Source organism: Kluyveromyces marxianus, chromosome 5 (genome assembly GCF_001417885.1).
Source record: "Kluyveromyces marxianus DMKU3-1042 DNA, complete genome, chromosome 5".
In the NCBI taxonomy this organism is placed as follows: domain Eukaryota; kingdom Fungi; phylum Ascomycota; class Saccharomycetes; order Saccharomycetales; family Saccharomycetaceae; genus Kluyveromyces; species Kluyveromyces marxianus.
In genome coordinates this window covers 1,106,340-1,130,648 of record NC_036029.1, presented here as the reverse complement: position 1 = coordinate 1,130,648, position 24,309 = coordinate 1,106,340, and the positions used below count along the sequence as shown (strand labels likewise).

At 36.8% G+C, this 24,309-nt stretch overlaps 14 protein-coding genes across 14 annotated transcripts; 5 read left to right on the top strand and 9 right to left on the bottom strand.

Annotated features, from left to right (window-relative positions):
* Positions 1-94: 94 nt before the first annotated feature.
* CDC37 (Hsp90 co-chaperone CDC37) lies at positions 95-1,588 on the bottom strand (the record flags this gene model as incomplete). The annotated part of the gene is made up of 1 exon (XM_022820530.1): positions 95-1,588. The coding sequence occupies one exon, from the start codon at positions 1,586-1,588 to the stop codon at positions 95-97; it is 1,494 nt and encodes a 497-aa protein (XP_022676984.1).
* A 295-nt stretch (positions 1,589-1,883) lies between these two features.
* On the bottom strand, positions 1,884-2,462 carry TAF10 (Taf10p; the record flags this gene model as incomplete). The annotated part of the gene is made up of 1 exon (XM_022820528.1): positions 1,884-2,462. One exon carries the CDS (start codon positions 2,460-2,462, stop codon positions 1,884-1,886), a length of 579 nt encoding a protein of 192 aa, XP_022676983.1.
* A 279-nt stretch (positions 2,463-2,741) lies between these two features.
* PEP3 (tethering complex subunit PEP3) lies at positions 2,742-5,507 on the bottom strand (the record flags this gene model as incomplete). The annotated part of the gene is made up of 1 exon (XM_022820527.1): positions 2,742-5,507. The coding sequence occupies one exon, from the start codon at positions 5,505-5,507 to the stop codon at positions 2,742-2,744; it is 2,766 nt and encodes a 921-aa protein (XP_022676982.1).
* A 272-nt stretch (positions 5,508-5,779) lies between these two features.
* SMD3 (mRNA splicing protein SMD3) lies at positions 5,780-6,082 on the top strand (the record flags this gene model as incomplete). Its single annotated transcript, XM_022820526.1, has 1 exon — positions 5,780-6,082. The coding sequence occupies one exon, from the start codon at positions 5,780-5,782 to the stop codon at positions 6,080-6,082; it is 303 nt and encodes a 100-aa protein (XP_022676981.1).
* A 271-nt stretch (positions 6,083-6,353) lies between these two features.
* On the top strand, positions 6,354-9,119 carry SEC5 (exocyst subunit SEC5; the record flags this gene model as incomplete). The annotated part of the gene is made up of 1 exon (XM_022820525.1): positions 6,354-9,119. The coding sequence occupies one exon, from the start codon at positions 6,354-6,356 to the stop codon at positions 9,117-9,119; it is 2,766 nt and encodes a 921-aa protein (XP_022676980.1).
* An 86-nt stretch (positions 9,120-9,205) lies between these two features.
* KLMA_50521 (uncharacterized protein) lies at positions 9,206-9,439 on the bottom strand (the record flags this gene model as incomplete). Its single annotated transcript, XM_022820524.1, has 1 exon — positions 9,206-9,439. One exon carries the CDS (start codon positions 9,437-9,439, stop codon positions 9,206-9,208), a length of 234 nt encoding a protein of 77 aa, XP_022676979.1.
* A 319-nt stretch (positions 9,440-9,758) lies between these two features.
* On the bottom strand, positions 9,759-11,114 carry TRM82 (Trm82p; the record flags this gene model as incomplete). The annotated part of the gene is made up of 1 exon (XM_022820523.1): positions 9,759-11,114. One exon carries the CDS (start codon positions 11,112-11,114, stop codon positions 9,759-9,761), a length of 1,356 nt encoding a protein of 451 aa, XP_022676978.1.
* Positions 11,115-11,698: 584 nt separating this feature from the next.
* SPE4 (spermine synthase) lies at positions 11,699-12,583 on the top strand (the record flags this gene model as incomplete). Its single annotated transcript, XM_022820522.1, has 1 exon — positions 11,699-12,583. The coding sequence occupies one exon, from the start codon at positions 11,699-11,701 to the stop codon at positions 12,581-12,583; it is 885 nt and encodes a 294-aa protein (XP_022676977.1).
* Positions 12,584-12,701: 118 nt separating this feature from the next.
* On the bottom strand, positions 12,702-13,349 carry RMP1 (Rmp1p; the record flags this gene model as incomplete). The annotated part of the gene is made up of 1 exon (XM_022820521.1): positions 12,702-13,349. One exon carries the CDS (start codon positions 13,347-13,349, stop codon positions 12,702-12,704), a length of 648 nt encoding a protein of 215 aa, XP_022676976.1.
* A 477-nt stretch (positions 13,350-13,826) lies between these two features.
* Positions 13,827-16,220, top strand: ACF2 (endo-1,3(4)-beta-glucanase; the record flags this gene model as incomplete). Its single annotated transcript, XM_022820520.1, has 1 exon — positions 13,827-16,220. One exon carries the CDS (start codon positions 13,827-13,829, stop codon positions 16,218-16,220), a length of 2,394 nt encoding a protein of 797 aa, XP_022676975.1.
* Positions 16,221-16,671: 451 nt separating this feature from the next.
* SEC1 (Sec1p) lies at positions 16,672-18,768 on the top strand (the record flags this gene model as incomplete). The annotated part of the gene is made up of 1 exon (XM_022820519.1): positions 16,672-18,768. One exon carries the CDS (start codon positions 16,672-16,674, stop codon positions 18,766-18,768), a length of 2,097 nt encoding a protein of 698 aa, XP_022676974.1.
* Positions 18,769-18,830: 62 nt separating this feature from the next.
* Positions 18,831-19,991, bottom strand: KLMA_50515 (uncharacterized protein; the record flags this gene model as incomplete). The annotated part of the gene is made up of 1 exon (XM_022820517.1): positions 18,831-19,991. One exon carries the CDS (start codon positions 19,989-19,991, stop codon positions 18,831-18,833), a length of 1,161 nt encoding a protein of 386 aa, XP_022676973.1.
* A 271-nt stretch (positions 19,992-20,262) lies between these two features.
* Positions 20,263-22,359, bottom strand: DPH6 (diphthine--ammonia ligase; the record flags this gene model as incomplete). Its single annotated transcript, XM_022820516.1, has 1 exon — positions 20,263-22,359. One exon carries the CDS (start codon positions 22,357-22,359, stop codon positions 20,263-20,265), a length of 2,097 nt encoding a protein of 698 aa, XP_022676972.1.
* A 404-nt stretch (positions 22,360-22,763) lies between these two features.
* On the bottom strand, positions 22,764-24,164 carry PUT1 (proline dehydrogenase; the record flags this gene model as incomplete). The annotated part of the gene is made up of 1 exon (XM_022820515.1): positions 22,764-24,164. One exon carries the CDS (start codon positions 24,162-24,164, stop codon positions 22,764-22,766), a length of 1,401 nt encoding a protein of 466 aa, XP_022676971.1.
* Positions 24,165-24,309: the final 145 nt, after the last annotated feature.

Below are 24,309 nucleotides of genomic sequence, written 5' to 3'. Positions count from 1 at the left end.
CCTATCAAGTCTGTATATTAAAATGCAATATGTAAATAATTAATGGAAATATATAGAAATGGTTACCAAAATGAATCACTTTAATACAACATCATTAGTCAACTATATCCGCGCTACTCACATGGATTTCGTTGTCTTGTGAATCATTTTCATTTTCTTCTTCAATTGATAGCTTTTCAATGCCTTGGTCATTTTGGTAATGCTCTTGAAGTTCTTTAAATTCATTTTCATCTTCCAAAACTGCATTGATTCCTATAATACCACCTTCTTGGAAAATGTCCAAAATCTCTTCCGAGGTTTCCATTGGTAATTCTGCAAAAACGGCGTTTATTTCATCAAGGTTACGAGATTTAACAGCTTCTTGCATTTTAGGGGGCAACTTATTAAAAGCTTTTACTTTAGCAACTTCATTAGGATCAGAAGAGTTAAAATCTGGCAAATTAACTTGTAGTTCAGAAGACTCATCCAATGATTTCAACTGAATTGTTTCTACACCTTCTGCATCATTTTCCGATTCTTGCTGCATGGCTTTACTACGGGTTCTCACATGCTCATACTTTGTTTGCACAGACTCCAAAAATGACTTCTTTGCCATAGGATTCGAACGTGGAGAGAATAGTCTCTCGAAAAACATTTCAATGACTTCTTTAAGTTGTGGCACGTTAAACTCTGGAAGCTTCCTCATCGCATATAGTTCCAAGACATAACTTAAAAGTTCAGATTGGTGTATAACTTGGTATGCCTCTTTGGTTTTACCTGCCATTTCCAGTTCGAATGCACTCATCATCAATGCATCTTTCTGCTGTTCAGAAAAGATTTCAGGGTGGTTCAACAGATATTTTTCTGATTCTGCAAAGTTACCAGCGGTGATTTTACCGAATGCCTCAGTTTGGGGTGCAAGCTTCAAAATATCATCTTTATAATCAATAGGTTGAAGCTTCAACTTAGGCAAAGGTACATCGTTGGTTTTTGCTTGCTTCATGTACTCTGGAATTGGTGCAGCAGCGCTACTTTCATCATCTTTGGAATGGTTAATAAAACCTTTGTCAAAACCAGTATGAATATCTTCAGAAGAGATGTGATTAGCTTTCTCTGTATACAATTCTTTTAACTTTTCTTCAGCTTCCTTACTTACTGCAGCAATCTTTGCACGATGTTTAACCAATTCGTCTCTGATAACACTGCCATCCTTAGGGTCCTTATTATCCTTTTCGGCGTTACGTTCCAATTGCTCAAACAAATCTAGAACCATCTCATTATAAGGAGGTAGATCAGGATCAACATTTTCTCCCGATCCTTTCTCAGTTTTGTCAAAGTTCTCATTCAAAAACTTTGTTATTGTCTCCTTGTTGACGAGATCTTCATTCTTAAGATGTACCATCAACTTATCCACTCTTTTGTTCAAATGAGAGTACATTTCCAACTGAAATTCCAAATTACTAATATCCCTCTTTCTCTTTTCTCTTTGCTCATGAATACTCTGCTGCTTCCATTTTATAAAAGAGCGTTTATCCACGTTTGGGTGGACTTCTATATCGGAATCATCACTGATTTCGATCTTGTCCCATTTAGAATAATCGATTGCCATCTTAATATCTGTACTTGTTTCAATTAGGTGGTTAAGGCTTTTGCACACGGTCTCTTGATCAGATGTTCAAAGTTTAAACAGTAACAATTGTTAAAGCAATACTTCTGTAGTCGCCAATATCGCTCACTGTTTTTAAATGTTGTTTTAAGATAGTTTCGATTCTCTCTTCGAGCCGGGGCCCTTGATATTTAGAATTTTCTGGTTAAAAAGAACTATTGTTGATACATATCACGTGACTATACTTGAGGTTTTGATTACGATTAGTACACATATATTTTAGATAGAGGCACTGTATTTAACGGTAAAAGTCAGGTCTACTGATGTTCAAACCGTATTCAGCGACAGCACTACTCAAATCATTAACGGTGAGGACGACTTTGTTTGCATTAGTTTTTTCGTTTTGTTGCTGTTGTTGTTGGGTCAGCTGCTGTCCGATCAATAGCTGCCTGGCTCTTGCTTGTCCATTATTCGAGTTGTGAACAGTTATAGCAGATCTAATTCTTGAATATTCGTATGCATCAGATGCTATATCGCTGACGAACTTCTGAGTGGCTAGGGCTAATAGTCTTTTAACCTTTACGTCTGAGCAATCGAATCCATTTTTTGTCATGTAGTAATCTATCACTGCATCTGGAATAACTGGTGGATTGTCTTCCATTAGATCCAAGATTTCTTGAAGTGTCTTGTCTTTACGTGTAAATTCAGGAAGGTCAAACAGTCTCTTACTTCCATCTTCTATGCGAGTTTTTTCTGCTGCTTCTTCTTGCTCCACTCTACCGAAGAGTGCTTCGTTATCCACTGGTGCTTCTTCATTGTCGTCAAATTCATTCATTTCATCGTCGATATCGACATCCTCAAATGGTTTGTCAGTCATAGTCACTAAATATAGCCCTTCTCAGCTGCAGAAGGTTGCTCTGTCTTCTGTTGGAGACCTGTTATCATTTAAACGGCTATATAGTTGTTTAACTATGCAATGTTTAATTTTTGAGTTGAACTAATATGTTTCCTATTTAGCATGTAATGCACGGATTTTACACAGGGACCTTGAGAAGGTGTTGATTAATATACGTGACGTATACAGTACATATATAGGTTATATGTGGAGAGCACACACTCAGTTTCAATCTCGATGTGATATGTAAACCAAACCATTCTATAACTTCCACTTGGCAGCAGCGTTTTGGTCTAGGTCCCACGGTTCATCTATACTATTTAATGTAATTTCGCTGCAGAGTGGACATTGAGCGGAAAGAAGCTCATCCAGCTCCTCGGGCTTTACTGAGTTTTTATCACGAGAAAGTTGTTTCTGCATGTTCTGAATCTTTACTTTTAAAGTGAATTGATTAGATGACATGATGATTTTTATAATACAATCAGTGTTGATAGAATGCCCACAAGGATACACAAAGAATTTCCTTGTCTGTAAAGGTTTGGAACAATACGAGCACGAAACACCTGGCTCTAAGGCTTCGTACCGGTCTTTGAAGAGTAAAATATCGTTTTTAATTTCATTTTTGATTTTTAGCGAGTCACGAATGTTTTGAGACAATTTTGTAACCTGCATACTGTGTTTTTCGAGGCTGCGGACCAATTCTTCCTTTAGATTTGCTATAGTGACGAACTCGTCAAATAATGGCAACAATTCTTTTATAGAAAGAATATTTTCGGATTCTTGAATTAGCATCGTTAGTGTGCTTTTGATATCCTGATCTTGTTTAATCACGACTGCTGCTATGTCCAACCACAATGCCTTTTTCAATTCCTTATCTTCAACCATACTGGCCACTCCCTTTGCAGCAGCCAACATATCATGCGACAAAGCCAACTTTACTGCGTCTTCGAATAGCGATAGTTCCGAATATATACATATGGCTACCGCGTATCTTTCATAGCGTAAACTTAATCTTAGAATGAAGTCTTTGTCAAAGTAATTTTTACTATAACCTGTCAAAAATTGGATAGTTTCTTGTTCCTTATCATTTGATTTATCCACTACCATCATGTATATGAAAGTATTATGTATAATCGGTGTTGAATTGTGTTGATCCCGAATACACCATTTCAAATAATTTGCGCCGTGATTTTGACTATTAGAACGAACCCCTTCTGCCTTTTTCTTTTGATAGTTTGTGAAATAGGATAAGATAGCTGGGATCAATGGAACTGGATCGAGGGATGAAATTTGCATCCACGTGTTAATAGTTGTATCTGGTGAGCTGATCAATAATATACTCGAATACTTGTAAATTAAATCTGGGTCTTGTAGTAACGAAAGCAACTTCAATGATTCGTACCAATTCTTCAGTTTGATCCAGTAGGATAAAACATATTCGTAATCTTCCGCTAGAGTGGCAAAAAATAGTAGCTCCTTCTTTCGGTTTTGTCTTGAAATGATTTGGTATATGGTTTCTCTGTCGAACTTATTAAAATTTGTTCTTGCGAAGTCCTCAAAATCTTTAACAAGAACACGTTTAACGTTGGCCAACTTTTCATTTGAAGGATCTCGACTAATCTTTTCGTCAATGTTGTTTAATTGGTTCATATAATTATGCACAATCCAAGACGATAGAATAACTTGTTTAACCTGATACACGTCCTTTGTGTTCTCTAAATTTATTTGCAACAATTTTTGAAGAGATTCGGCTTGCGACGCATCCTTCATGAACTTCAATGCTGTTAAACCACAGCTGTTAGATAACCTTATTTGACTATACTGCTGTGCAGCATTTACCCAGTCTTTTTTCTCATAAAAGAAATCTCCGTATAGCCCATGTATATAATCCTTTTCTGCCACAGGAATATCATTAAGCGATAAAGCTTCTTGGAAACGTCCATTATCACAAAGCAGTTTCACAACCGATTTGTTTTCATCTTTCATCACAAGTTCATATACATTGGAGCTGGAGTGGCACCATATAGTTGGAGGCGATTGACTATAGTCGACAGCTAACGAGTGTAGTTTTTCAACATCGTTCGAATTGAATATTGATTCCTGGAATACAATTTTCATAGTCAATTGGTTCACCACGATAAGCTCTGATCCTCTTAACAAAATAATATGGTAATTGGTTAGTTTCACATCTTTGACCCTATGCGTTGATGCTGGTAGTTCCATGTACAATAGAACCTTCGCACTCAGTAACGGCTTTTTGTCTCTCATGTCTCCAAGCACGATTCCGGATTGAGTTACCCATGCAAAGACGCTACCCGATACATAAAATCTCGAGCCCAGTTCCTTATCACTTTGTTCATATTGCTCACTAGCAGTGGGTTTTACAGAAGAAAACACATGAATTGGATCGCTGTCTGCAACCTGTGCCTTATCCCAGAACATTATCTGAGATCCTGCCACAAGCAATGCACCGTATTCCTTATTGAACATAATTCCGTCGATATTATCCACGGCATTATATACCTTTGTGAGTTGGGCGTCACTACTTGCGTTTGCAACACATGGTTCCAAGTTAATATGATATCCTTTCCCTTCCTTCGTTCCTATTAACAGTCTCGTTTCACTAAACCCCCAGTCTACGGTCCGAATATCACAACTTTTCTTGTTGAGCTTTTTCAATGTACTAATTTTCCCACTCTTACTCGAACTATTTACAATCCCATCCACATGGCCCACATAATACTTAGCAAAGTTCGTCTTGAACAATACCAAACTGGCCTGTTTGTTCACCCATATTTGTAGTAACTTTTCTTGATTGTTTACAAGCATTGGTACCATGAATGAATGTACAGTAGCCGGATCATCTAGGTCAATGATAAACAAATACCCTGTCTTGAGGGCTATAAACATCGTGTTATTCTCTACCTGCAAACAGCATAGATTTTGCCGCACTTCTTTGATGAATTTTAGCGAGACATGCTCCACTTGACAAGACATCTCGTCGTTCCTGTATTTTCCACCATTCATGTCACACGTAAAGATGTACTGTCAGCTCTAGTATAGTCCCAATGCCTTCCTGTTCACAACAGCCATACTCTTTTCCCTAACGTTTGTAGTTACGGAAAGTGACGGTTTAGGGCTCTCATCCTTTATTTTCTATATATCATATCAAAATATTTAAAATGCCAAAACATTTCAAGAATCAGGTTCCATACCAAAAGTTTAGTATGCTATGTACTGCTTATCGAGCTACAAGTGATCCCGAGGACCAGATATTCAGCAAACAGGTTTAAAATACAATGTCTGCGATCCCAATCAAACTCTTAAACGAGAGCCAAGGCCATGAGGTCACTCTGGAACTTAACAATGGCGATATGTACAGAGGAAAGCTAGTAGAGAACGAAGACAACATGAACTGTCAGTTGCGAGACGTTATATACACACAAACGAACGGAAAAATGACACGTATGGATGATGTATTCATTCGAGGATCAAATATAAAGTTTGTGGTGGTACCGGATATGCTAAAACATGCTCCTTTATTCAAGAAGAGTGCTGTATCAAAACCACCTCCACCTATTCGCGGTCCGAAGAGACGCTGAGTTCTGCTTAGAGACTATATCAGAAATAGGTAATTCGTATTATACAAAATATGTAACATTAACATTGCAATATGGGAGTTCTTAAGGACTGTGGGCCGGCTATGTCTTCTCATGGATGGTGAACGCATACTTTTTCCAATATACTATAATATAATATATAAATATAAAGTATATAAAATTAAAAGAACCTTTGACAGTTGTTCACAAGTGAAAACAATAAAAAAAGGTAAAATAATCAATCAACCTCAGGTCATAAGCGCTCACGGCCGATATGAACGGAACGTTCGATGTTTCTGAGGAGCAGTTGCTTCAATTTTACCACTTAAAGTCCTTGGAACCAGTCACTTCTTGGAAGGAAGATTCTACGTTAGTGTATCAATTGGAAGACGGACAATGGGAAGAAGATAATCTTGAAACATCGTATGCAGTGTTGAACGATTTGCTACAGCAAGAACATGAGTTCAACCGGACTAAAGGATCTGGTACTACTTTGGAAAAGGAAGATGTAAAAGATCCCCTAAATCCATCAATTCCTGCCATGGAGTTGTTAAGACGGTTGAAGATCGACCCATCGTCTAAGCAAAGTTACGAGTACTTGATTACGAGTAAGAATTTCAAACCAAAGTTGTATTTGAAAAAGGTTCATGCGCAGGATACGTTTGAGCAATTGACTAGGTCTCTAGACACATTGGATAGATCATTACAGGAGCAATCACATGAATTAAAACAACTCATCCAGACCAACTTTGCGAAATACGTGAGGTCGAAGTCAAACTTAGACAACATTTATAGCAGATTTGGAACACTTATGAATAGCACAAATGCTGAGAATTCTCAGAACTATGACGAAGACGAACTTTCCGTGCAAAAGCTCAATGATAACTTGAATGAGACTATGAAACAAACATCTTTAAAACTCCAGCCTTTATTGAACAATAACGAGAAGGTGCAGAAGTTCCAATGGGCCATACAATTTGTCAATGATAACAGGTATTTCTTTGACTTGCCAAAGCTTTTAAAAAATCTTTTGGTGAATAAGGATTACACAAATCTTATGTTCGAGTATGAACGCGCTAAATCCACGTACAAAAACCTATCAGCGAGAAATTCAGGCGAATTACAAATAGGAAGCGATAATTCTGTTATTGAAAAGATATGGAATGAAGTTGAGCTTATCATGGATAGGTATAGGAAATACAGTTGGGCCAAACTATTAATGCCACCTGCTATCGGCTCTAGTGACTCCCAAGAAGTATTTTTGCCTCTTCTTTCAAAATTAATTGATCTCAAGGTCACCGAAAACCCAATTATCATGTGGATAGATACCAGAATGAGTAATTTCCAGGATCAATTAAAAAGAACAGCAGATCAAATGATGGAGAGCATAGCGCAATCGTCGGATAATTTACTTCAAAACAGTTCTGGCAACGAAATTGATCTCCAATTTTACCTTTCCATGAATATATACTCTGAAGAAAGGTCTTCGAAGGCCGATGACTCCTCGGCAAACCATACTTTAATGGTCCAAAGGGGTCTGACAGATGTCCCGGCTGTCGTAGAAACGTGGTTATTAATCCTAAAGTTCATGACAGAATTGAACACCATATCAACTTCATTTGTTGAGTTTTGGGAGCATGTAGAAAGGTTCTTAGACAACACATACCAAACGATGTTGATAAATGAACGTAGGCAAAATAGAATCATAGAGTCCAATGACGAGTTATTGGAGGATGGAGCCGCCATGTTGAATTTATCTGATGACGAAGTCAATTTACTAAAACAACAAGGTGCATCGTTTATTAAATCTGTTTCAAATGTATTGACATCTTTCTTCCGGTCAACACAAACGAAATCAAATGTGAAAGTTACCAATAACAACAGCGGCAATGACCCAGGATCTCCTTCTTTGTATGGGTTCATTCCACCACGGTCAAACTGTTTAAGTTGTTTGAGATATTTACCGAAAATTGTAGATCCTGTATTCAGGTTTACTACAGAATTGGCACAACTTGCTATAGATTCTGATTCAATTGAAAGTTTGAGAAAATTGAATGTGTTTATTACAGATCGTTGCGTTTCTGCGATCTCGTCAACCAGGCTAAGAGATCTTTCAATGTTATACACTTTAGAAGATTGGGAAGTCTATGAATCACTAGAGGATGATCGTTATAGTATCACATTGTTTCCGGAAATGGCGAGATCTCTACAACAGTATAGCATCCAAACCCTTAGAGATATATTATTCTCTTATGAAAAATTACCTGTTATTAAAGGTATATCAGTTGTGGGCTATCCATCAAAACAATTACTAACAGGAATTGAAATTCAACAAGTTGTTTCCATGGAATCTGTCTTAGAATCTGTTTTGAAAAATGCTGCTAAAGATAAAGATAATCCAAGAAACTCGCACACCGTGTTAACATTGAATAACTTAAAACATATAAAGTCTCAAACTTTCCCCAAAGTATTACAACATTTCGATGAAGCATTTGAAATGAACTTGTCCACCAAAAAATTGGAGCTTTACAATCTTTTAGCTAAGATGGAGTCTTCCATCTTCGGTAATTACTTGTCAGATTTGAAGTTTTCATTGAGAGACAAACTAGAGGACAAGTTTCATGATATTACGTGGTCTACATATACTTCCAACTCTTTCAGAGTTAGTGACTACATCATTGAGACGTTGATGATATTGATTGGTATACACAGCGAGTGTTTCAGAATAGGTCCGCAATTGATTGAAAGGATTTTGAAAGAAACACAAGTATTTATTGCCAAATACTTGTTTGAAGCATTCAAGCCTTATATTGGGAATATTTCCTCCGATGGTCTTCTTCAAGTAACAGTAGACTTACTTTTCTTAGAAAAGGTTTTAAAAGGTTTGTTGGTTGAGGATACCAAGACTATTATTATCGCATGTCTTCAAAACTGCTTCCAAAACGACGTTCCTAGGATGCAAAGAATTATTAAGGAGACAGAACCTATCGTTAACTCAAATCTAGAGAGGACGAAGATCCAGTTTGCATCCTTGAGGTAGATACTGTTCGTAATTCAAAAAGAACACACAAACATATCTATATATATTGATGTATTCTTAATTAGAAAGATCTCAGAGCCAAAAAATCATCCTACTGTTAAATTGCCTATAGAACTTTCATATATTTCACAGAAGTCATCAACATCATCCCTTATGTCTTTATTATTAGCCTCGTATTCACTGAACAATTGCTGTATTTCGTTTTGTAGCGCAAGCGATTTTTGGATTAACTGTTGAAGGTTTTCTGAAGTCTGAGTATCTTTCACCGAATCAGCAGTACTTGTAACTCTAGAAGAGGAGCGTTTTAGAGTGATATCCATCTTATTAATTGTAGATTTGTTTCAAAGAAATTCAAAGGTATTCAAAACAATCTCAAGCAGGGGTATGGTTAAGGAAAAAAGACACCTGCGGCACAGGGATTGCGAGTTGAATGCCTATAATCTACTCCCGCTCATGTAATCACTAACTTCTTCCTTACTTTCATGTTTTGTAAACAAAACCTCATCTCTTCTATTATTACCCGGAAACAGAAATATTAGAGCTTTAAGTAGTGGTTCAGACTATAATATAAATGTTATGTACATAGTTATGTAAGACGCAACCTATGTTCTTATCTGATGCCCTCTGAGATCCAAAGTTCTATGAGAAATGCTCTCCGTGCTTTCTTAACGAGGCATTGTGGTATAACGGGTAAACGTCTTCCCTTTCTACATTAGCTATCTTGTCTGATTCTAATGCCAGTTTGATTGAATCAGATAAGTTTTTATTAACATTTTTCTGTTCAACAAATGTTTCGTTCTCCAAGAAAAGTAGTTTGATAATGTCTGCATCCTGATTATCTCTGTTATCTAGTGAGACACCCAATGTCTTGGAATCAGGAGCACTTGTGATACTTATAATGTTATTTTCGAATTCCAAAGATTGATGCAAAGAAAGTACACCAGTTTCAGTATCCACCTTCAGTACGAAGAGGACCTTGGTAGCTTCAACTAGGAATACAATTAATGGTACATCTTTTATGCTCACAATTTTTAGTACACTGTATTCGATAACATCTCCTTTTTCGTTTTGGAATCTTTCTGGTGCCAAATGGTCATTTGTCAAGTAATTCTTGATGAGCTCCGAGTAATCAAACTTGTGTAATAACTTACCTGACTTCCAGTCCCACGAGAAAACAAAATGGTCACCACCAGCACTGAAGAGTAGCCTATCATTCCACGTTGGTATGCAAATGGAGGACACAAACTCTTCATGACCAAATAACCATTTATCGACAATATAACTTTGTGGATAATGAGAGATTCTGATATGCTCATCTCTGTCTGCAGTAATTATGTATTGTTTCCCTTCGGAATCCTTCACCATGTTTACATCTGTAAGCATAGAAACATGGCCTAGAATAGGTGCTTTTTCATCATTTATAGAGCTTAGTACTTCCTCCGCAATTGGCATAGAGTAAATATCTCCAAATTTATCCGCTAGGATAAGGTCTGAGTCATCCATAGAGGTAGTTATAGCATTTGGCCTCTTTGGGTAAGGTTGACGTTTGATTAACTTTAAGATATTCTTGTCATCTTCTAAATCGATTTTGAATATGACGGCTGCCTTGTCTGAATCAGTGCATCCAATCAACAATTTTTCATTTCTGGATAGGCCCAAGTTCCTGATATAGTGATATATTGGTGGCGCTCCTGGACCCGGCTTGGGTACCTTGGCTTCCTTTTTTGGCTGCGTAACGGCAACAACATGTTGTTGCGTAACGGATTCTCCTTCATTCGTCTTCAATTTCTTGGAGGCATTTTCTGACAGTTGTCTAACTTGTTCCTTCAAAACCTTTTCTTTAATCAAAGGTGTCTTATCTAGGTCGTCTATCCACTCGCCACATAGCACATAACCTTCGTTGGTCCGTTTAAATGCTTTGATTTCATTCTTAATTACACAGAATAATAAGGAAGCATCTGAGTTCAAAAGAACAGACTGCAAAGGATGTAGCATTATTTTCAAATTCTAATTCCTTGTATAGCTTGAGTAGTCTAAAAACGCCAAAACTTTATACTTCTTATATGTTTCTCTCTTATTGTGTTCTATGCTATGCGATGCGATGCGATGAGCTGGAAAATTTTTTAGTATGTGCCAAAATACTGAAAAATTATACTTTCTACTAACCAAGTTTCGAAAATGCAACAAGATTTAAGGTTCATGTTTCCTCGAAGTAGATATATTTCATCATTTTGAAATGTTAAGGTAATCAAATAATTGGTAAGATTTTAATTGACATTACTCAAGCACCTCAAGGGACTCGCTTGTTTTGTATCACTCTATGTTCTATTACATCGCTTAACCGCTTACAGGATTTCTTTATCAGTTCAAAAAAAAAAAAAAAAAAAAAAAGAACTGGTGAACATCTCTAATCAAGCACCGAATCTTCACACAACTATTCGATTCACATAAAAAATGTTAGTTGTGCTGTATATAAACTCATGTAGCAATTGAAAGAGAGTCCATATTGAAAGACTCAAATTGAAATTGGAAGCTTTGAAGCAATTATACTCTTAATTTAAGCTTTTCCGCGGTTCAAAATGATAGAACATCCTTGCATTAAAGATGGGTGGTTTAGAGAAGTCAGTGACAAGTATTTTCCTGGACAAGCGTTTACATTGAGAGTGGAAAAAGTGCTCTATCATGAGAAAACTGAATTTCAAGATGTTTTGGTATTCAAATCAACAGATTATGGCAACGTTTTAGTGTTGGATGGAATTATCCAGGTGAGTGAACGTGATGAATTTGCATATCAGGAAATGATCTCTCATATTCCATTATACGCACATAAATCTCCAAAGAAAATCCTTGTTATCGGGGGTGGTGATGGTGGTGTGCTTAGAGAGGTTGTTAAACACTCATGTGTCACTGATGCCACTTTGGTAGAAATTGATCCAACAGTGATCGAATTATCCAAGAAGTACTTACCAAATATGGCTTGTTCTTTCAACAATCCTAAGGTAAATGTCAAACTCTGCGATGGGTTTAAATTCCTTAGAGATGTTGCCGCATCAGGAGCCAAATATGATGTCATTATCACGGACTCCTCTGATCCTGAGGGCCCCGCAGAAGCATTTTTCCAAAAAGAATACTTTGAACTGTTATATAAGGCATTGAATGATGATGGTATTGTTATCGCACAGGCATCAGAAAACGTTTGGTTGAATTTGAACTATTTGAAGACTCTTTTGGAAACTGCCAGATCTGTGTTTCCTGTATCAGAGTACTGCTACACAATGCTTCCTACATATACATCTGGTCAGTTAGGTCTTATTGCTTGTTGCAAAAATCCAAACACAAATATAGTGCAACCTTCCCGCGTTCCAACCGAAAGTGAACAAGCTAATATGAGATACTATAATAACAAAATCCATTCCGCCGCATTCGTACTACCTACTTGGGCTAGAAAATCTTTGAACCCATAACCATGTAAGATTATATTCCAAATTAAACATTATAATAATAACATATATGTATCTCAATGTACATAAAGACGCATCAATTTTTCCTACTGTTTAATGATACAATTAAGTCAAATTATGATTACCCAAATAGATCGTCGATAACAGACTTTTTAGAACGTTTTTTAATCTTCTTCTTACTAGACTTCTTTTCTTTCTTACTGACAACCGGGAGTTTTTTCACTTCAACACCAGTCTTTGAAGGTAAATCATTAGGTAGAGTGCTCAGATCAGTTGCATTCAATATCTCTTCACCAATTTCCTCACCTAATTCCTCCTCAAGAGTCTCTTTTATGAGACGTTCATTTTGATTTTGATTCTTGTTTCTGACTCGAACGCCTAGTCGTTCGAAATCATCACTTAATGCATGGTAAACTTGAAAATATACGTTGAAAACTCTTGAAAGATTTCCAATAAGCACCACACCAAGAGTTACAAACTGACCTAGTGCTATAATTCCATTAAAGTCATAGTACATTTTTTTTACCTGAAGCTTCAAGAATCTATGCAATAAATAGTGAAGTTGTATCAGCTCTTTAGTATTTTTGATATTCTTGTAAACTATTCTTTCTAATATTACCACAACCTGCGAAACATTACGTTTCAACATATTCAACTGTTTCCACCAGATAGTCGCTCCATGCTGATTCTTATTTCTATGGTATATCAATAAAATGATTCTAAGTTCTTGACGAAGTAGCGACACCAGCTTGGAGTCTAATACATCCATTTTTTATTTGATTCTTAACGACGCTATTGGCTCTATAAAACAATAAACCGAACGTTACATGAACTCAAGGCTATTTTTGTCTAATAATTGTAGCTGCACCCCATCTCATCTCAGTTTTGTCCATCGGAAATTGATTTCTTTAATTAAACCCATGCGAAATTCAAAAAATGTTAGATACTTAAAACACTACGTAAGACTTTCAAAGCCTCATGTCATTTTAAAAATATTGACAAGGGATAAAGAGGTTTTCATGATTAATGGGGGTTTTCATTCAACTGTTGTCTCAATTACTTATTCAGTTCATATATAAACATTGAATAATAAAACTCAATGGATCAAGAGCTTTAAGAGAACCATAGTTTAACTCAGATCTTCCCCTTTTCCAATTAAAAGCAGTTACACCCCACCTGACAAGGTTGTCCCATATCTAACAATTGCGCCTAAGTGATATAGTAACTAAAGAATATTTTGCATATTATGTCATATGAAAGGCCACCATTACCTATCCCAGGACCGAGGCCATCTAGAAATTCTGAGGACATAAGTCCTCCGCCATATTCAGAGTATGACCCACTGACTGGCTCACCACCACCATTACCACCAAGACGCTCTCATAATGCAGCTTATTCAACCATCATGCGTGAACCCCCTCCTCCACCTTTACCGCCTAGAAGACCAAAAAATACTCGCTTAATTGATGGTGTCAGCAATACCCTTCAATCTGTTAGCATTTCTGATAGCAATACAACTACTGGAACAAGTGCCAGTTCAAGCAATATATTTGATAGTGCAATATCAACGGATCCACCCTCTGATATTTTCTTCAGAGTTAATCATGAGGTGCCCCTCCCTCCTGGAATTCAGAATTCTGGAAAACCAACAGAGACTAATAAATTTTATGGAAATATCTTATTAGGGAGTGGAACAAATCCGGTATGGACCCACCCATATTGTGTATGGTATTCAACTGACAGTTTTCCTGGATTTGCTGTCAATCATGTTAAAGCATCCCAAAGAGTGTTCGATACTACGAAAACTCCACCCCAGTTCTTTTTTGGTCCAAATGGTATTAAGTCATTAATATATTCCTCTACCGACTTTAATTCTGAAGCAGACATATCTCTAGGATTTTCTAACATAACACATCTCTCTATTCATGTTCAGCTGAAGAAATCTGATACCGAATACATTGTTTTCCCATTAACCCAGGGAATGGGTTTTGTTACAGCAATATACTACAATTTAGTTCCTAAACTTTACTCGGGTGTAGGCTTTAAGAGTATTTCTCGTGATGCTTCGCCTAGAGCAAATATTGATAAATATAGCATATTACTTGAGAATAATGTTAAATGGGTATTATACATGACCATTTTGCCAGGGCAATCATTAAATATGACACTTGTAGATGGTAATACTATTGTAGGTGACAAGCGTGTCAATGGATGTATTCTACAAGTAACTGCTGATTCAAATCCCGAATTAGGACACGCAGCTGGTTGTTATGCTGACTCTGCTATATTAGAAGGTTCCGTTTCTGGTTCAGATGGTTATTACAGAATAAAATATGACACGAAGGGTGAATCAGAAAGTGGAACACCTTTAGTCTATGCTCTGCCACATCATTACGAGAATTTTGACACAACTGTAATGAATGGAAAATATATGGTTTCAACTTTAGATACCACAACTAAGGGCCAGGCAAAGGGTTATCTAACTGATCAATTAGCTATGAAAGTTATTGTACCTTTGGATTTACAATTTGATCCCTTTACCACAATACCCAATAAAACAGAACCCCATTATTCGGCTGCAACTTTAAACTCAATTTCTGCTGCCGCACATAATGATGTCACTGGTGACGTTATTAGTGAGAGTAACCTTGATTCAATGTATTTCTCTGGTAAAGCCTTGGCAAAGTATTCCTGGATACTTTACGTGTGCCAGTATATTTTGAAGGATTCAAATCTTGTTCAAATAATCCTTCCAAAGATAAAATCAGCTTTGGCTACATTCACTGCTAATAAGCAAATATTACCCCTAAGATATGACCAAACGTGGTATGGTCTTATTTCTTCTGGAGATAGCGCTCAAGATTTTGGTAACTCATTTTATAACGACCACCATTTCCACTACTCATACCATGTCATAGCTGCTGCAATTGTGGCCAAGATCGATAAAGAAATTGGTACTGGAACATGGTTCGATGAAAACAAGGCCTGGGTTGAAACACTACTAAGAGATTACGCCAATCCTTCTTCATCAGACCCATATTTCCCAGTTTTCAGATCCTTCGATTGGTTCAATGGACATTCCTGGGCAAAAGGCTTGTTCGAAAGCGGGGATGGAAAGGACCAAGAATCTACTTCAGAAGATATCAACGCTTCCTATGCCATTAAACTATGGGGTATAGTAAGTGGAAATAAGCATTTAGAAAATATAGGAAACTTGATGCTGGGTGTTCAACGTACCTCTGTAAATCACTATTTCTTATATCTTGATAGCAACACTACACAACCAAAACAATTTATCCCGAACAAAGTTAGTGGCATTCTATTTGAGAACAAGATCGATCACACTACTTATTTTGGAAATAACTTGGAATATATCCAGATGATACATGCTATTCCGATTACACCGGCTTCTTCTTTTGTTAGAAGCCCTCAGTTTGTGCAGGAAGAATGGGACGAAGTACTAACTCCAATTGTCAACGATGTCAACGATGGTTGGAAAGGTATTATAATGCTAAACGTTGCATTAAAAGATCCACAAACCTCATACGATTTCTTTAACGACCAAAATTTCCAACCAGCTTATCTGGATGGTGGCCAGAGTAAGACTTGGTCATTGGCATACGCTGGCGCCTTCATTTAATTTCTCAGAAAGTGAGCATGCATGATCCATAACGCAGTTTCGCTTTAATACATTTTTTAGCAAATCTATATATGGCCCTTGTTGGTACGTAAAGTGCCGACATATTATAATCAAATAAATGTCTTGCTTAAGCAAACATAATTTACCAACGATGTTCCTAGTAGGGAAATTGATATGTATGACAACGGATGCCACATCAATTGCTTAAGTAGAACTAATTTTAATAAACACGTGACTTTGTTTTTGTTTTCCCTTTAATGGTCCATAGAAGTTTCGAAACCTTCTGAGGTTGTTAAATCAGGCGAAAGGTGCGATAGAAAGTATTTAATACAACACAAGATTGTAATGGAAAGTTTGCAACAGCGTGGTGTATTTAAACTACGCTTCTTTTATGGATCAAACGATTAATTAGTTGTGCAACAATCTTTCTATTGTGCGAATTTGGTGGGCAATGTCAAATTTGATTGAATTGCAAAAGGATTTCGTCATTGACGTCTTACAGCAAGTTAGAACTGAACACAACATTAAATTCCTTGTGATTGACGATGAAGCAGATAGGTTATTGGATTCCCTATTTGCAGAAAGAAGTGAATTACTCAATTATGTTACTGCAGTAGATAGGATTGATTCGCCGAAGCGTAAAGGACAATCTTCGGTAGCAGCCATATATTTGTTAAGGGCAAGCAAGTTCAATATCAACTGCATGGATGCAGATTTTGCTCATAACAACTTGAAGTATAAGAGAGCTCATATTAGATTCCTTTCCGACTTTTTACCAGATGCAGTGAACCACTTTAAAAGCCGTAGATATATCACCAGTAATGTTGCGGATTTGAAGGTTGTAAATTGTTCTTTTATACCCAAAGAAAACCAGTATTTCGAAACTGTTGGAATTGATAAGCCTTTACAAGTGTTCTTTAATCCTTCATGCCGAGGCTTGGTTGATCTAAATATACACAGAACAGTACAGAGTTTGTTGAATTTGTGTATTATAACTGGCGAATATCCTATTATTCGGTATTCGGAACCAACTGCGGAGGAATATGCATTGAATGAAGCTACCCTACTTGCTAAAAGAATAGCTATGCAATTTCAACAAGAACTAGATGATTACGCGAGAGATCATGAAGAATTTCCTCCTCCAAATAATCGTCCGAGAGCTATCATGTTAATTACAGACAGAACCTTGGATCTATTTAGCCCGCTACTTCACGAATTCACTTACCAAGCAATGGCATATGATGTTTCCAAAAATATAAATAGACTCACAGACATTTACTCTTATGAGGTTGAAAATGAGACAGGAGTTATGGAACCAAAAACGTCCAAACTTTCAGATTTAGTCGATCCAGATTGGACTTCATTAAAACATTTACACATAGCGGATGCTAGTGAATACTTAACATCTAAGGTTAATGAGTTAATTGCAAAAAATCCATTACTAGTGGATAGGGCTAATGTAAAGGATACATCCGATTTATTAAATGTCGTTGCACATCTAAAAGACTTTGATGAAGAAAGAAGACTGATTGCATTACACAGAACTCTTCTAGATGAGTGTTTTGAAGTTTCAAAAAATAATAACTTAGCTGAACATGCAGATATTGAGCAGATACTAGCTGGATATGGTACTGACTTTGATGGAGAAAAATGTAAACATATCAGTGATAAACTAATTGAAAATTTAGCTGACCCGAAGCCATCAGTTACCGACAAGGTTCGCTATATAGCGGAATATGCACTTTACAGGGGTGGGTTAATCGAGTTAGACTTTGTTAAGTTGCTTTCTTTCATCGGTGTTGATAAAACTAATAACTGGTTCAATCATTTTATGCAACTTTTCAAAAACTTTAACTATTTAGGCTTCAAGCTTATGAAAGAAAAGCCAAAAGATAAACCCTTTCAGAAAGAATGGACACATGAAACTATAGTTAATGATTCAACAATCTATCAAACATCCAGATTTGTCCCAAGTGCTGGGAATATTCTTTCTAAAGTTATAACAAATCCATTACTGTTGAAAGAAGAACAGTTCCCTTATGTAAAAGACAAACCAATTGAATTGTTAGATGCTGATGTAGCAAATTCATTAAAAACAAAAATGGCTACTCCATCATCGTTAAGAAATCCAAGACATAAAGCTGCTTGGGCAAAATCAACTAACCACCCAAAAGGAAACAGACAACGTTTCTTTTATTATGTTATTGGTGGTATAACATTTTCTGAAATCAGAGCTTGTTGTGAGCAAAGTAGATCATTCAATAAAGATGTTTATGTGGGTAGTGATTCTGTTTTGACACCACTCCAATTTATGTCCAATGTCGAAGACTTAACAAAACCCCGAGAATTGTTAAGGCTTCGAGATGACGCACCAGTTCGCGAAGAGCCACCAGAGTTTTTACTCAGAAATAATCTTTCAGCACCAGCTCCTACTCATGTTCACACTGTCCAAAAACCCCAGAACCCGCAAAGAAACAATGTTCAACAGGAGCCAAAAGACGTTACGAAGAAACATGGCAAATTTTCGAGATTTTTAAAGAGAAAATAAGTTTTAATGGTCAGTCTTTGCTTTAGTTATTCCTCAAAAGTATATACCATGTATATTTTTTCTTATAGATTATGCTCCTTTGCGATCTTCTGCATTCGTTTTAGCGCTTTAGGCTTCCCTCTTTCATTTGATTCAATTACACGCTTATGACCTCTATTTGATACAGCAGAAGCGACGTTTTGGATATGAGTTTTACCATTATTATTTTTTTTATTAGCATTATAACTTTCCTGATACAATTCATTTGTATTCTGATATCTTGAACTCTTCGGCTGCTGCCTCGTTTGAGATTGAGAACGCTGTTTTTTAAGTTTTGGAAACTGTTTCTGAGATTGGCCGCTTGATGAATTATTGGGTATATACTGTCGCTCAGTAGGTAATATGATTTTTGCGTTAGAGCTTGATGAAGACATGTTGGGACTGTCTATTGCATTTTTCTGTTGTTCTAGGTAAGGTTTCATGGAACTCAACAAATCTTGCATAACGTTGGAGAAATTTTCCATCTTATTTAAGAGATCGGTATTTCCATTATTATTGATTTCGTCTTGTTCTCTGCTTTGATGATTTTGCTGCATTGAATTCTTATCTCCTTCATATCTGCTTGCAACTACTGGTGCGTTAGGGGGAGGTCCTAACGATTGAGATTCTGGAATTGATGGGTTTTTAAATGAATCTAGTAAAGATTTAACTAGAGCAGTATTATCCATTACATTTCTCATTTTCTCGTCTGTTATAATAGATTCTTGTTTAGATTTTTCGCTTGCGGATGATGGAGTGAAATCTAGTGTATGCTTAGGAAGAGATGTGTGGTTTTCTGAAGAATGATGTGAAGGGTTTTCAAGATGGTTTGAGTTTTCCAGCGGATTTCCGATACGCATGTTTGTGTGGTCATATATAGCATTTTCAATAGTACTTTTATGTCTTAGGACGTCAAGGCAGCTGCTTCCACCTGTCAGTAAATCCCCTTGGTTGTGGTTTTCGTAGAATAGATGTGCTCTGGATGCTATTTGGGGGTCGGGAACAGCTTTTTCAAGATAGCTATCCGGAATTTGGAGTAGAATGTTCTTGGAGAGCTGTTTTTCAAAGCATTTATCTCTCTTATATTCTTCCTCTATACTATTCTCAAGAGTATATCTTAGAGAAAGATGATGTTTTGTGTGAACTATTGTTTCTTCCTGCTTGAGAAGTTTATCTAGCGCATTTAGCTCGTTCGAAGCATCCATACCAATTTTATCTTCAGATGATACAGTGAGTTTATATTCAGTACCATCTAAGTATTCATGCTTCGGATAATATTTATACTTCACTTTTCCATGATATACGCTTTGCTAAGTTGGCTTTTCTGTACATAATAATAATGTTAAAGTATTTTCAATTGAAGAAAACCTTCAGTAATCTAACCAAAAAATGACAAAGTTATCAGTAAGAGTTGGGAGCAATATAGAGTCTATAATAATGTTCATCTATGCTTATATCGTAAGTAAATATTACAATTCAGTATTTAATGATTAGACCATAAGTTCTAACGGCTGAAGTATGATCATAGACTTGGGACACTGGAATGTATTCTACATGAGTATACTCTGGGACTGTGCGGTTTGGCGTATAATACAGCGTAATCTGAGCATCTTTACATTCTGAAAGTGTTTTAACTAACTCGTCATCAGTATCTAGGAATGTTGTGATGAAATGCCTATTAACTCCATTTTCGGAAATAGTGATGTCAGTAGCATCTAGTGGTAACTGTAATTCTGTTTGACTCTTGAGTGTCAAATTCTTGTGGATCTGCGCAGCAAGATCATCTTCATCGTAATCATCTTCAATTACTAATTGTTGGCAGTTGATACCACCCCATTCGCATATAGCACCTTTTGGAAGTTTGCTAACTTTGACTATAATCAATATGTTTTGCTCAATTGGATCCTGATCAAACCAGTGCTCAGATTCATTGGGAAGAGTTTCAGTAAGTAGTGACCAAGCCTTTGTGACAATTTGAAGAGATGTAGAGTCACTAATATAACATACCATGCTGACTGGGGTATTACTGTTTATTGTTTCCGAGAGGGTAAAATAATTTCTCAACGACAAGACAATTTCAGGAACCTTTGACCCGCCATCATTGCCTTTCCAAAGTTCCATGGATGCAGGTTCTAATCCTATTTGGCCACTAATATATGTTACTTGGTTTCTGTCAGAATTGTTCCAGGTGGCCTGAGAATAAGGTCCAATATTATTTGGACACCAATATGATCTTCCTTGAACGTGAAGACCATCTTTTGAAGTATTGAGTATGATTCCACCGTCTACTGGTAAACATCTAGAAGATAAATCTACAATTACTGAAAGCTGTAAAGGATGATTTAACAATGAAGTTTCAACACATGCTCTAGCTGGTGGAAGAGGTCCATTCTTCTCAACGTCAAAAAAGTCATTGTAGTAGGAGTTAACCTCTTGGAAGTTACTCATGTCTGAAAGCAATAGCGAGGAGGAAAGAATCTGGGAAGGAAATATAGATCTAGACTTTAAAATTGAATCCAATTGTGAAAACACTTCCAAACAGTTAGCTTTCAGGCTATCCGTGTTGGAAGAAGCTATATTGGAAATGTACAATAATTTTCCGACTTCGTTTATTGAAATGGGGAAAGAATTAGGGTTTGACCAAGACGGTTCCAGTTCAGAAGTATTGAGATCCTCTAGATTTTCTGACTCCATTCTCGAATAAACTTCCTGCCATTTCTCACTGAGAACTTCTGGAGTTAAAAGTTTATCAAGCTGCTCTTGTAAATGCCACGCAGGTAATTCATGTGGAACAAACTCGACATTGAAGGAAGCGTTGAAAACTCCATCGTTTTTATCATCTGTAACATCTTCAATTGACCTCAATTCTAAATGGCCATTCTTGAAAAATGGAGCATCTAAAACCATTGTTTCGAATTCACCACCTTCTCCACATATATGGACTTCATACATAGAGTTTAATTTAATCATGGTGGGTAATAGTTCTGGCAAAGATTTACCTAGGTGGCTTTGGTTCAAACCAACTGCAGCTACTTTAATTATTCTAGCATCAAGTTTTCCAAATTCTTGTGCAGCTTCTGATCCCTGCTTACTTATATCTTTCGACATGGAGCATATTTCTTCCATAAGTTCACGTTGGTCACGCTGCCATAAATAACTAAGCGCAGTGAGTCCCAACCTGGAACACACATTTTCCACACGAGTCCTTTGGTATGATGATAGAATCGCACCAACACTCACAGCCTCTAGATCTGGAATATCTTTTTTTACTCTGTCTAAGAGCACATATAAATCTTCTATCTCATCTTCTTTAGTCTTGGAGTAGTTTAATGCAACGTTTTTTGAACTGTTCCTCTGAATAGCTTGTTTATAGAGTGGAATTGAGCTACATTTAGGATACCAGTTCACTAAATCATGCCCCACAGTCTGAAACATGAAGCTGTCCAACTCTTGCTCTTCCTCATTCTCTGGATGTAGGTTTGCAAACGCTACCAATTCATGTCCGTTCTTTTGACAGTGTAAAATATTATAGGTCGAGTCTTTACCACCAGATATTAGGGCAACAAATTTCATTTAGAGTAGTATTTGAGCACGGTGGGACTCTTGATTACTTTTTGGTGGTAATTGGATGTATAATTTCCTTAATATGCAAACATTTGGATGCATAGTTTAAAATTCTTCATAGTCATTATTATGGTTTCTCTGTACAACCACCATTTTTTTTTTTTTTTTTTACTTATTGAAAAAAGCTCTATAGTGCTTAAGGAAAACATATATACGGTCTTCTGGGAATATTCACCAGAGAAAATGCTCTGGATTTGCTATTTCTGATGCTTGTTGCTTGTGCTTATTGAAAATTTTATATCATTAGTGTATAAAGGTCAATTAATACATATACTCATTATATAGGAAAGGTGGAAATGTTAACGTTTTGCAAACATATGAGAAAGGACATGTTCATTAGATATTGAATTCTTTCACATACGTAATGCCGTTTTTAGAACTGCTTTTACAAGAGGTAAACCATTGTCAGCTCTCACGGCATCACCATTCTCTTGTAATCTTCTCAATAGATAATCTTTAGTTTCCAATGGAGGACCCCAAGGAACGTACTTGATAATGTTTTCGACCTTATGATTAGTGATTAAATCATGAGTGATATTGTCAGCCATACCTAAGAGTTGAGCCAATGTCACATTTAGCTTGCCCACGGATTGTTTCTGGCCTGCCAGTAACTTTGTAGCCAACATTTGAGATTCGTAATTATGGGATGCGACAACTAAGTGACCGTAGTAGGATTTTTCACCGTTGGCAAGTAAGTCATTCACAGCGGTGGTGAGTACCTTGTTATAATTGGCATCAGTTTCTTCCTTAGTAGCGTAAATAACAGAACGGTCTGGCTCAGAATGAATGTAAGCACCACGAACCAACTTCAAACCCAACTTATATCCTTCTTTCTTGGCCCTCTCATAATCTTTGGCCAAATCTGCCGCAGAGTCAGCAAGATACAACTGCCACGTTCCAATACAGGAAACAATAGGAGAGGAGGCGGGGTTAAACTTGGAGAACAAAATCCTTTGCAATTCATACACACCATTCTTTTGTAAGTCGTATTTCTCGGCATCAATAGTTGAAACAAAAAATGGAGACTTTCTGTCTGGGTATTTAGCCAATAATTCCTGGTTCAAGTTGAAAACTTCTTTTGTAATTCTCGAGCAATTATTAATCAATTCGTCACGTTGGGTCTTCCATTCAGGCTTATTGAAATTCAATAAAACTTCGGCTGGGTTTGCAACCAACGCAGATGGTTTCAAAGCGATATAACCAGGTGGTATCGAATTAACATCCTTGCCAGATTCTAGCTGTTCAAGCATCACAGGTTTCAAAATAGAGTGCACTGATTTAATGGTTTCTTCTACGATGTAATTGATATCAATATTCTTAATCCCTTCTGCATCTTCGATTGTCAAAGAGAGCATCATGTTGTTGATACCTCTTTTTTGTAACCGCTTCCCAGTATCGATAACTTCCTTTGGAGTATCACCACCACAGTATAGTGGTGAAACAAATATTTTCACTAAGAATAAGGGCACATAGGGGAACAGTTTGATAACCAAATCCAAAATAGGCTTGTTAATGGTACACATACCAATCATTCCAAGGGAAAAGAGTTCATTTTTCGAAAGATTGCGCAAGTAATCATCAGGAGCAGGAACATGCTGTTGCTCTGCGTGAATCACGCCCGGATTGTGAATTCCACTAGGTGGTACAACAGTGCTCTTATTAGCACTAGTGTGCGAGACAAACCTATGAGTTAATCCCATTGGGACACGTCTGGTTCCAGATCTAATAGCAATCCTAGAAACCCCAGATAGCATATGTGCTTATTTTATTCTCTTCTTGTGGTGTATCAACTACTATTATCAACGTTTATAGCTAACCTCTCTTTACCTGGTGTGATGTTCGGGTAACAGTACAATATACTCCAGCAACAGATATGATCCTATCTATAATCAAGCAGGT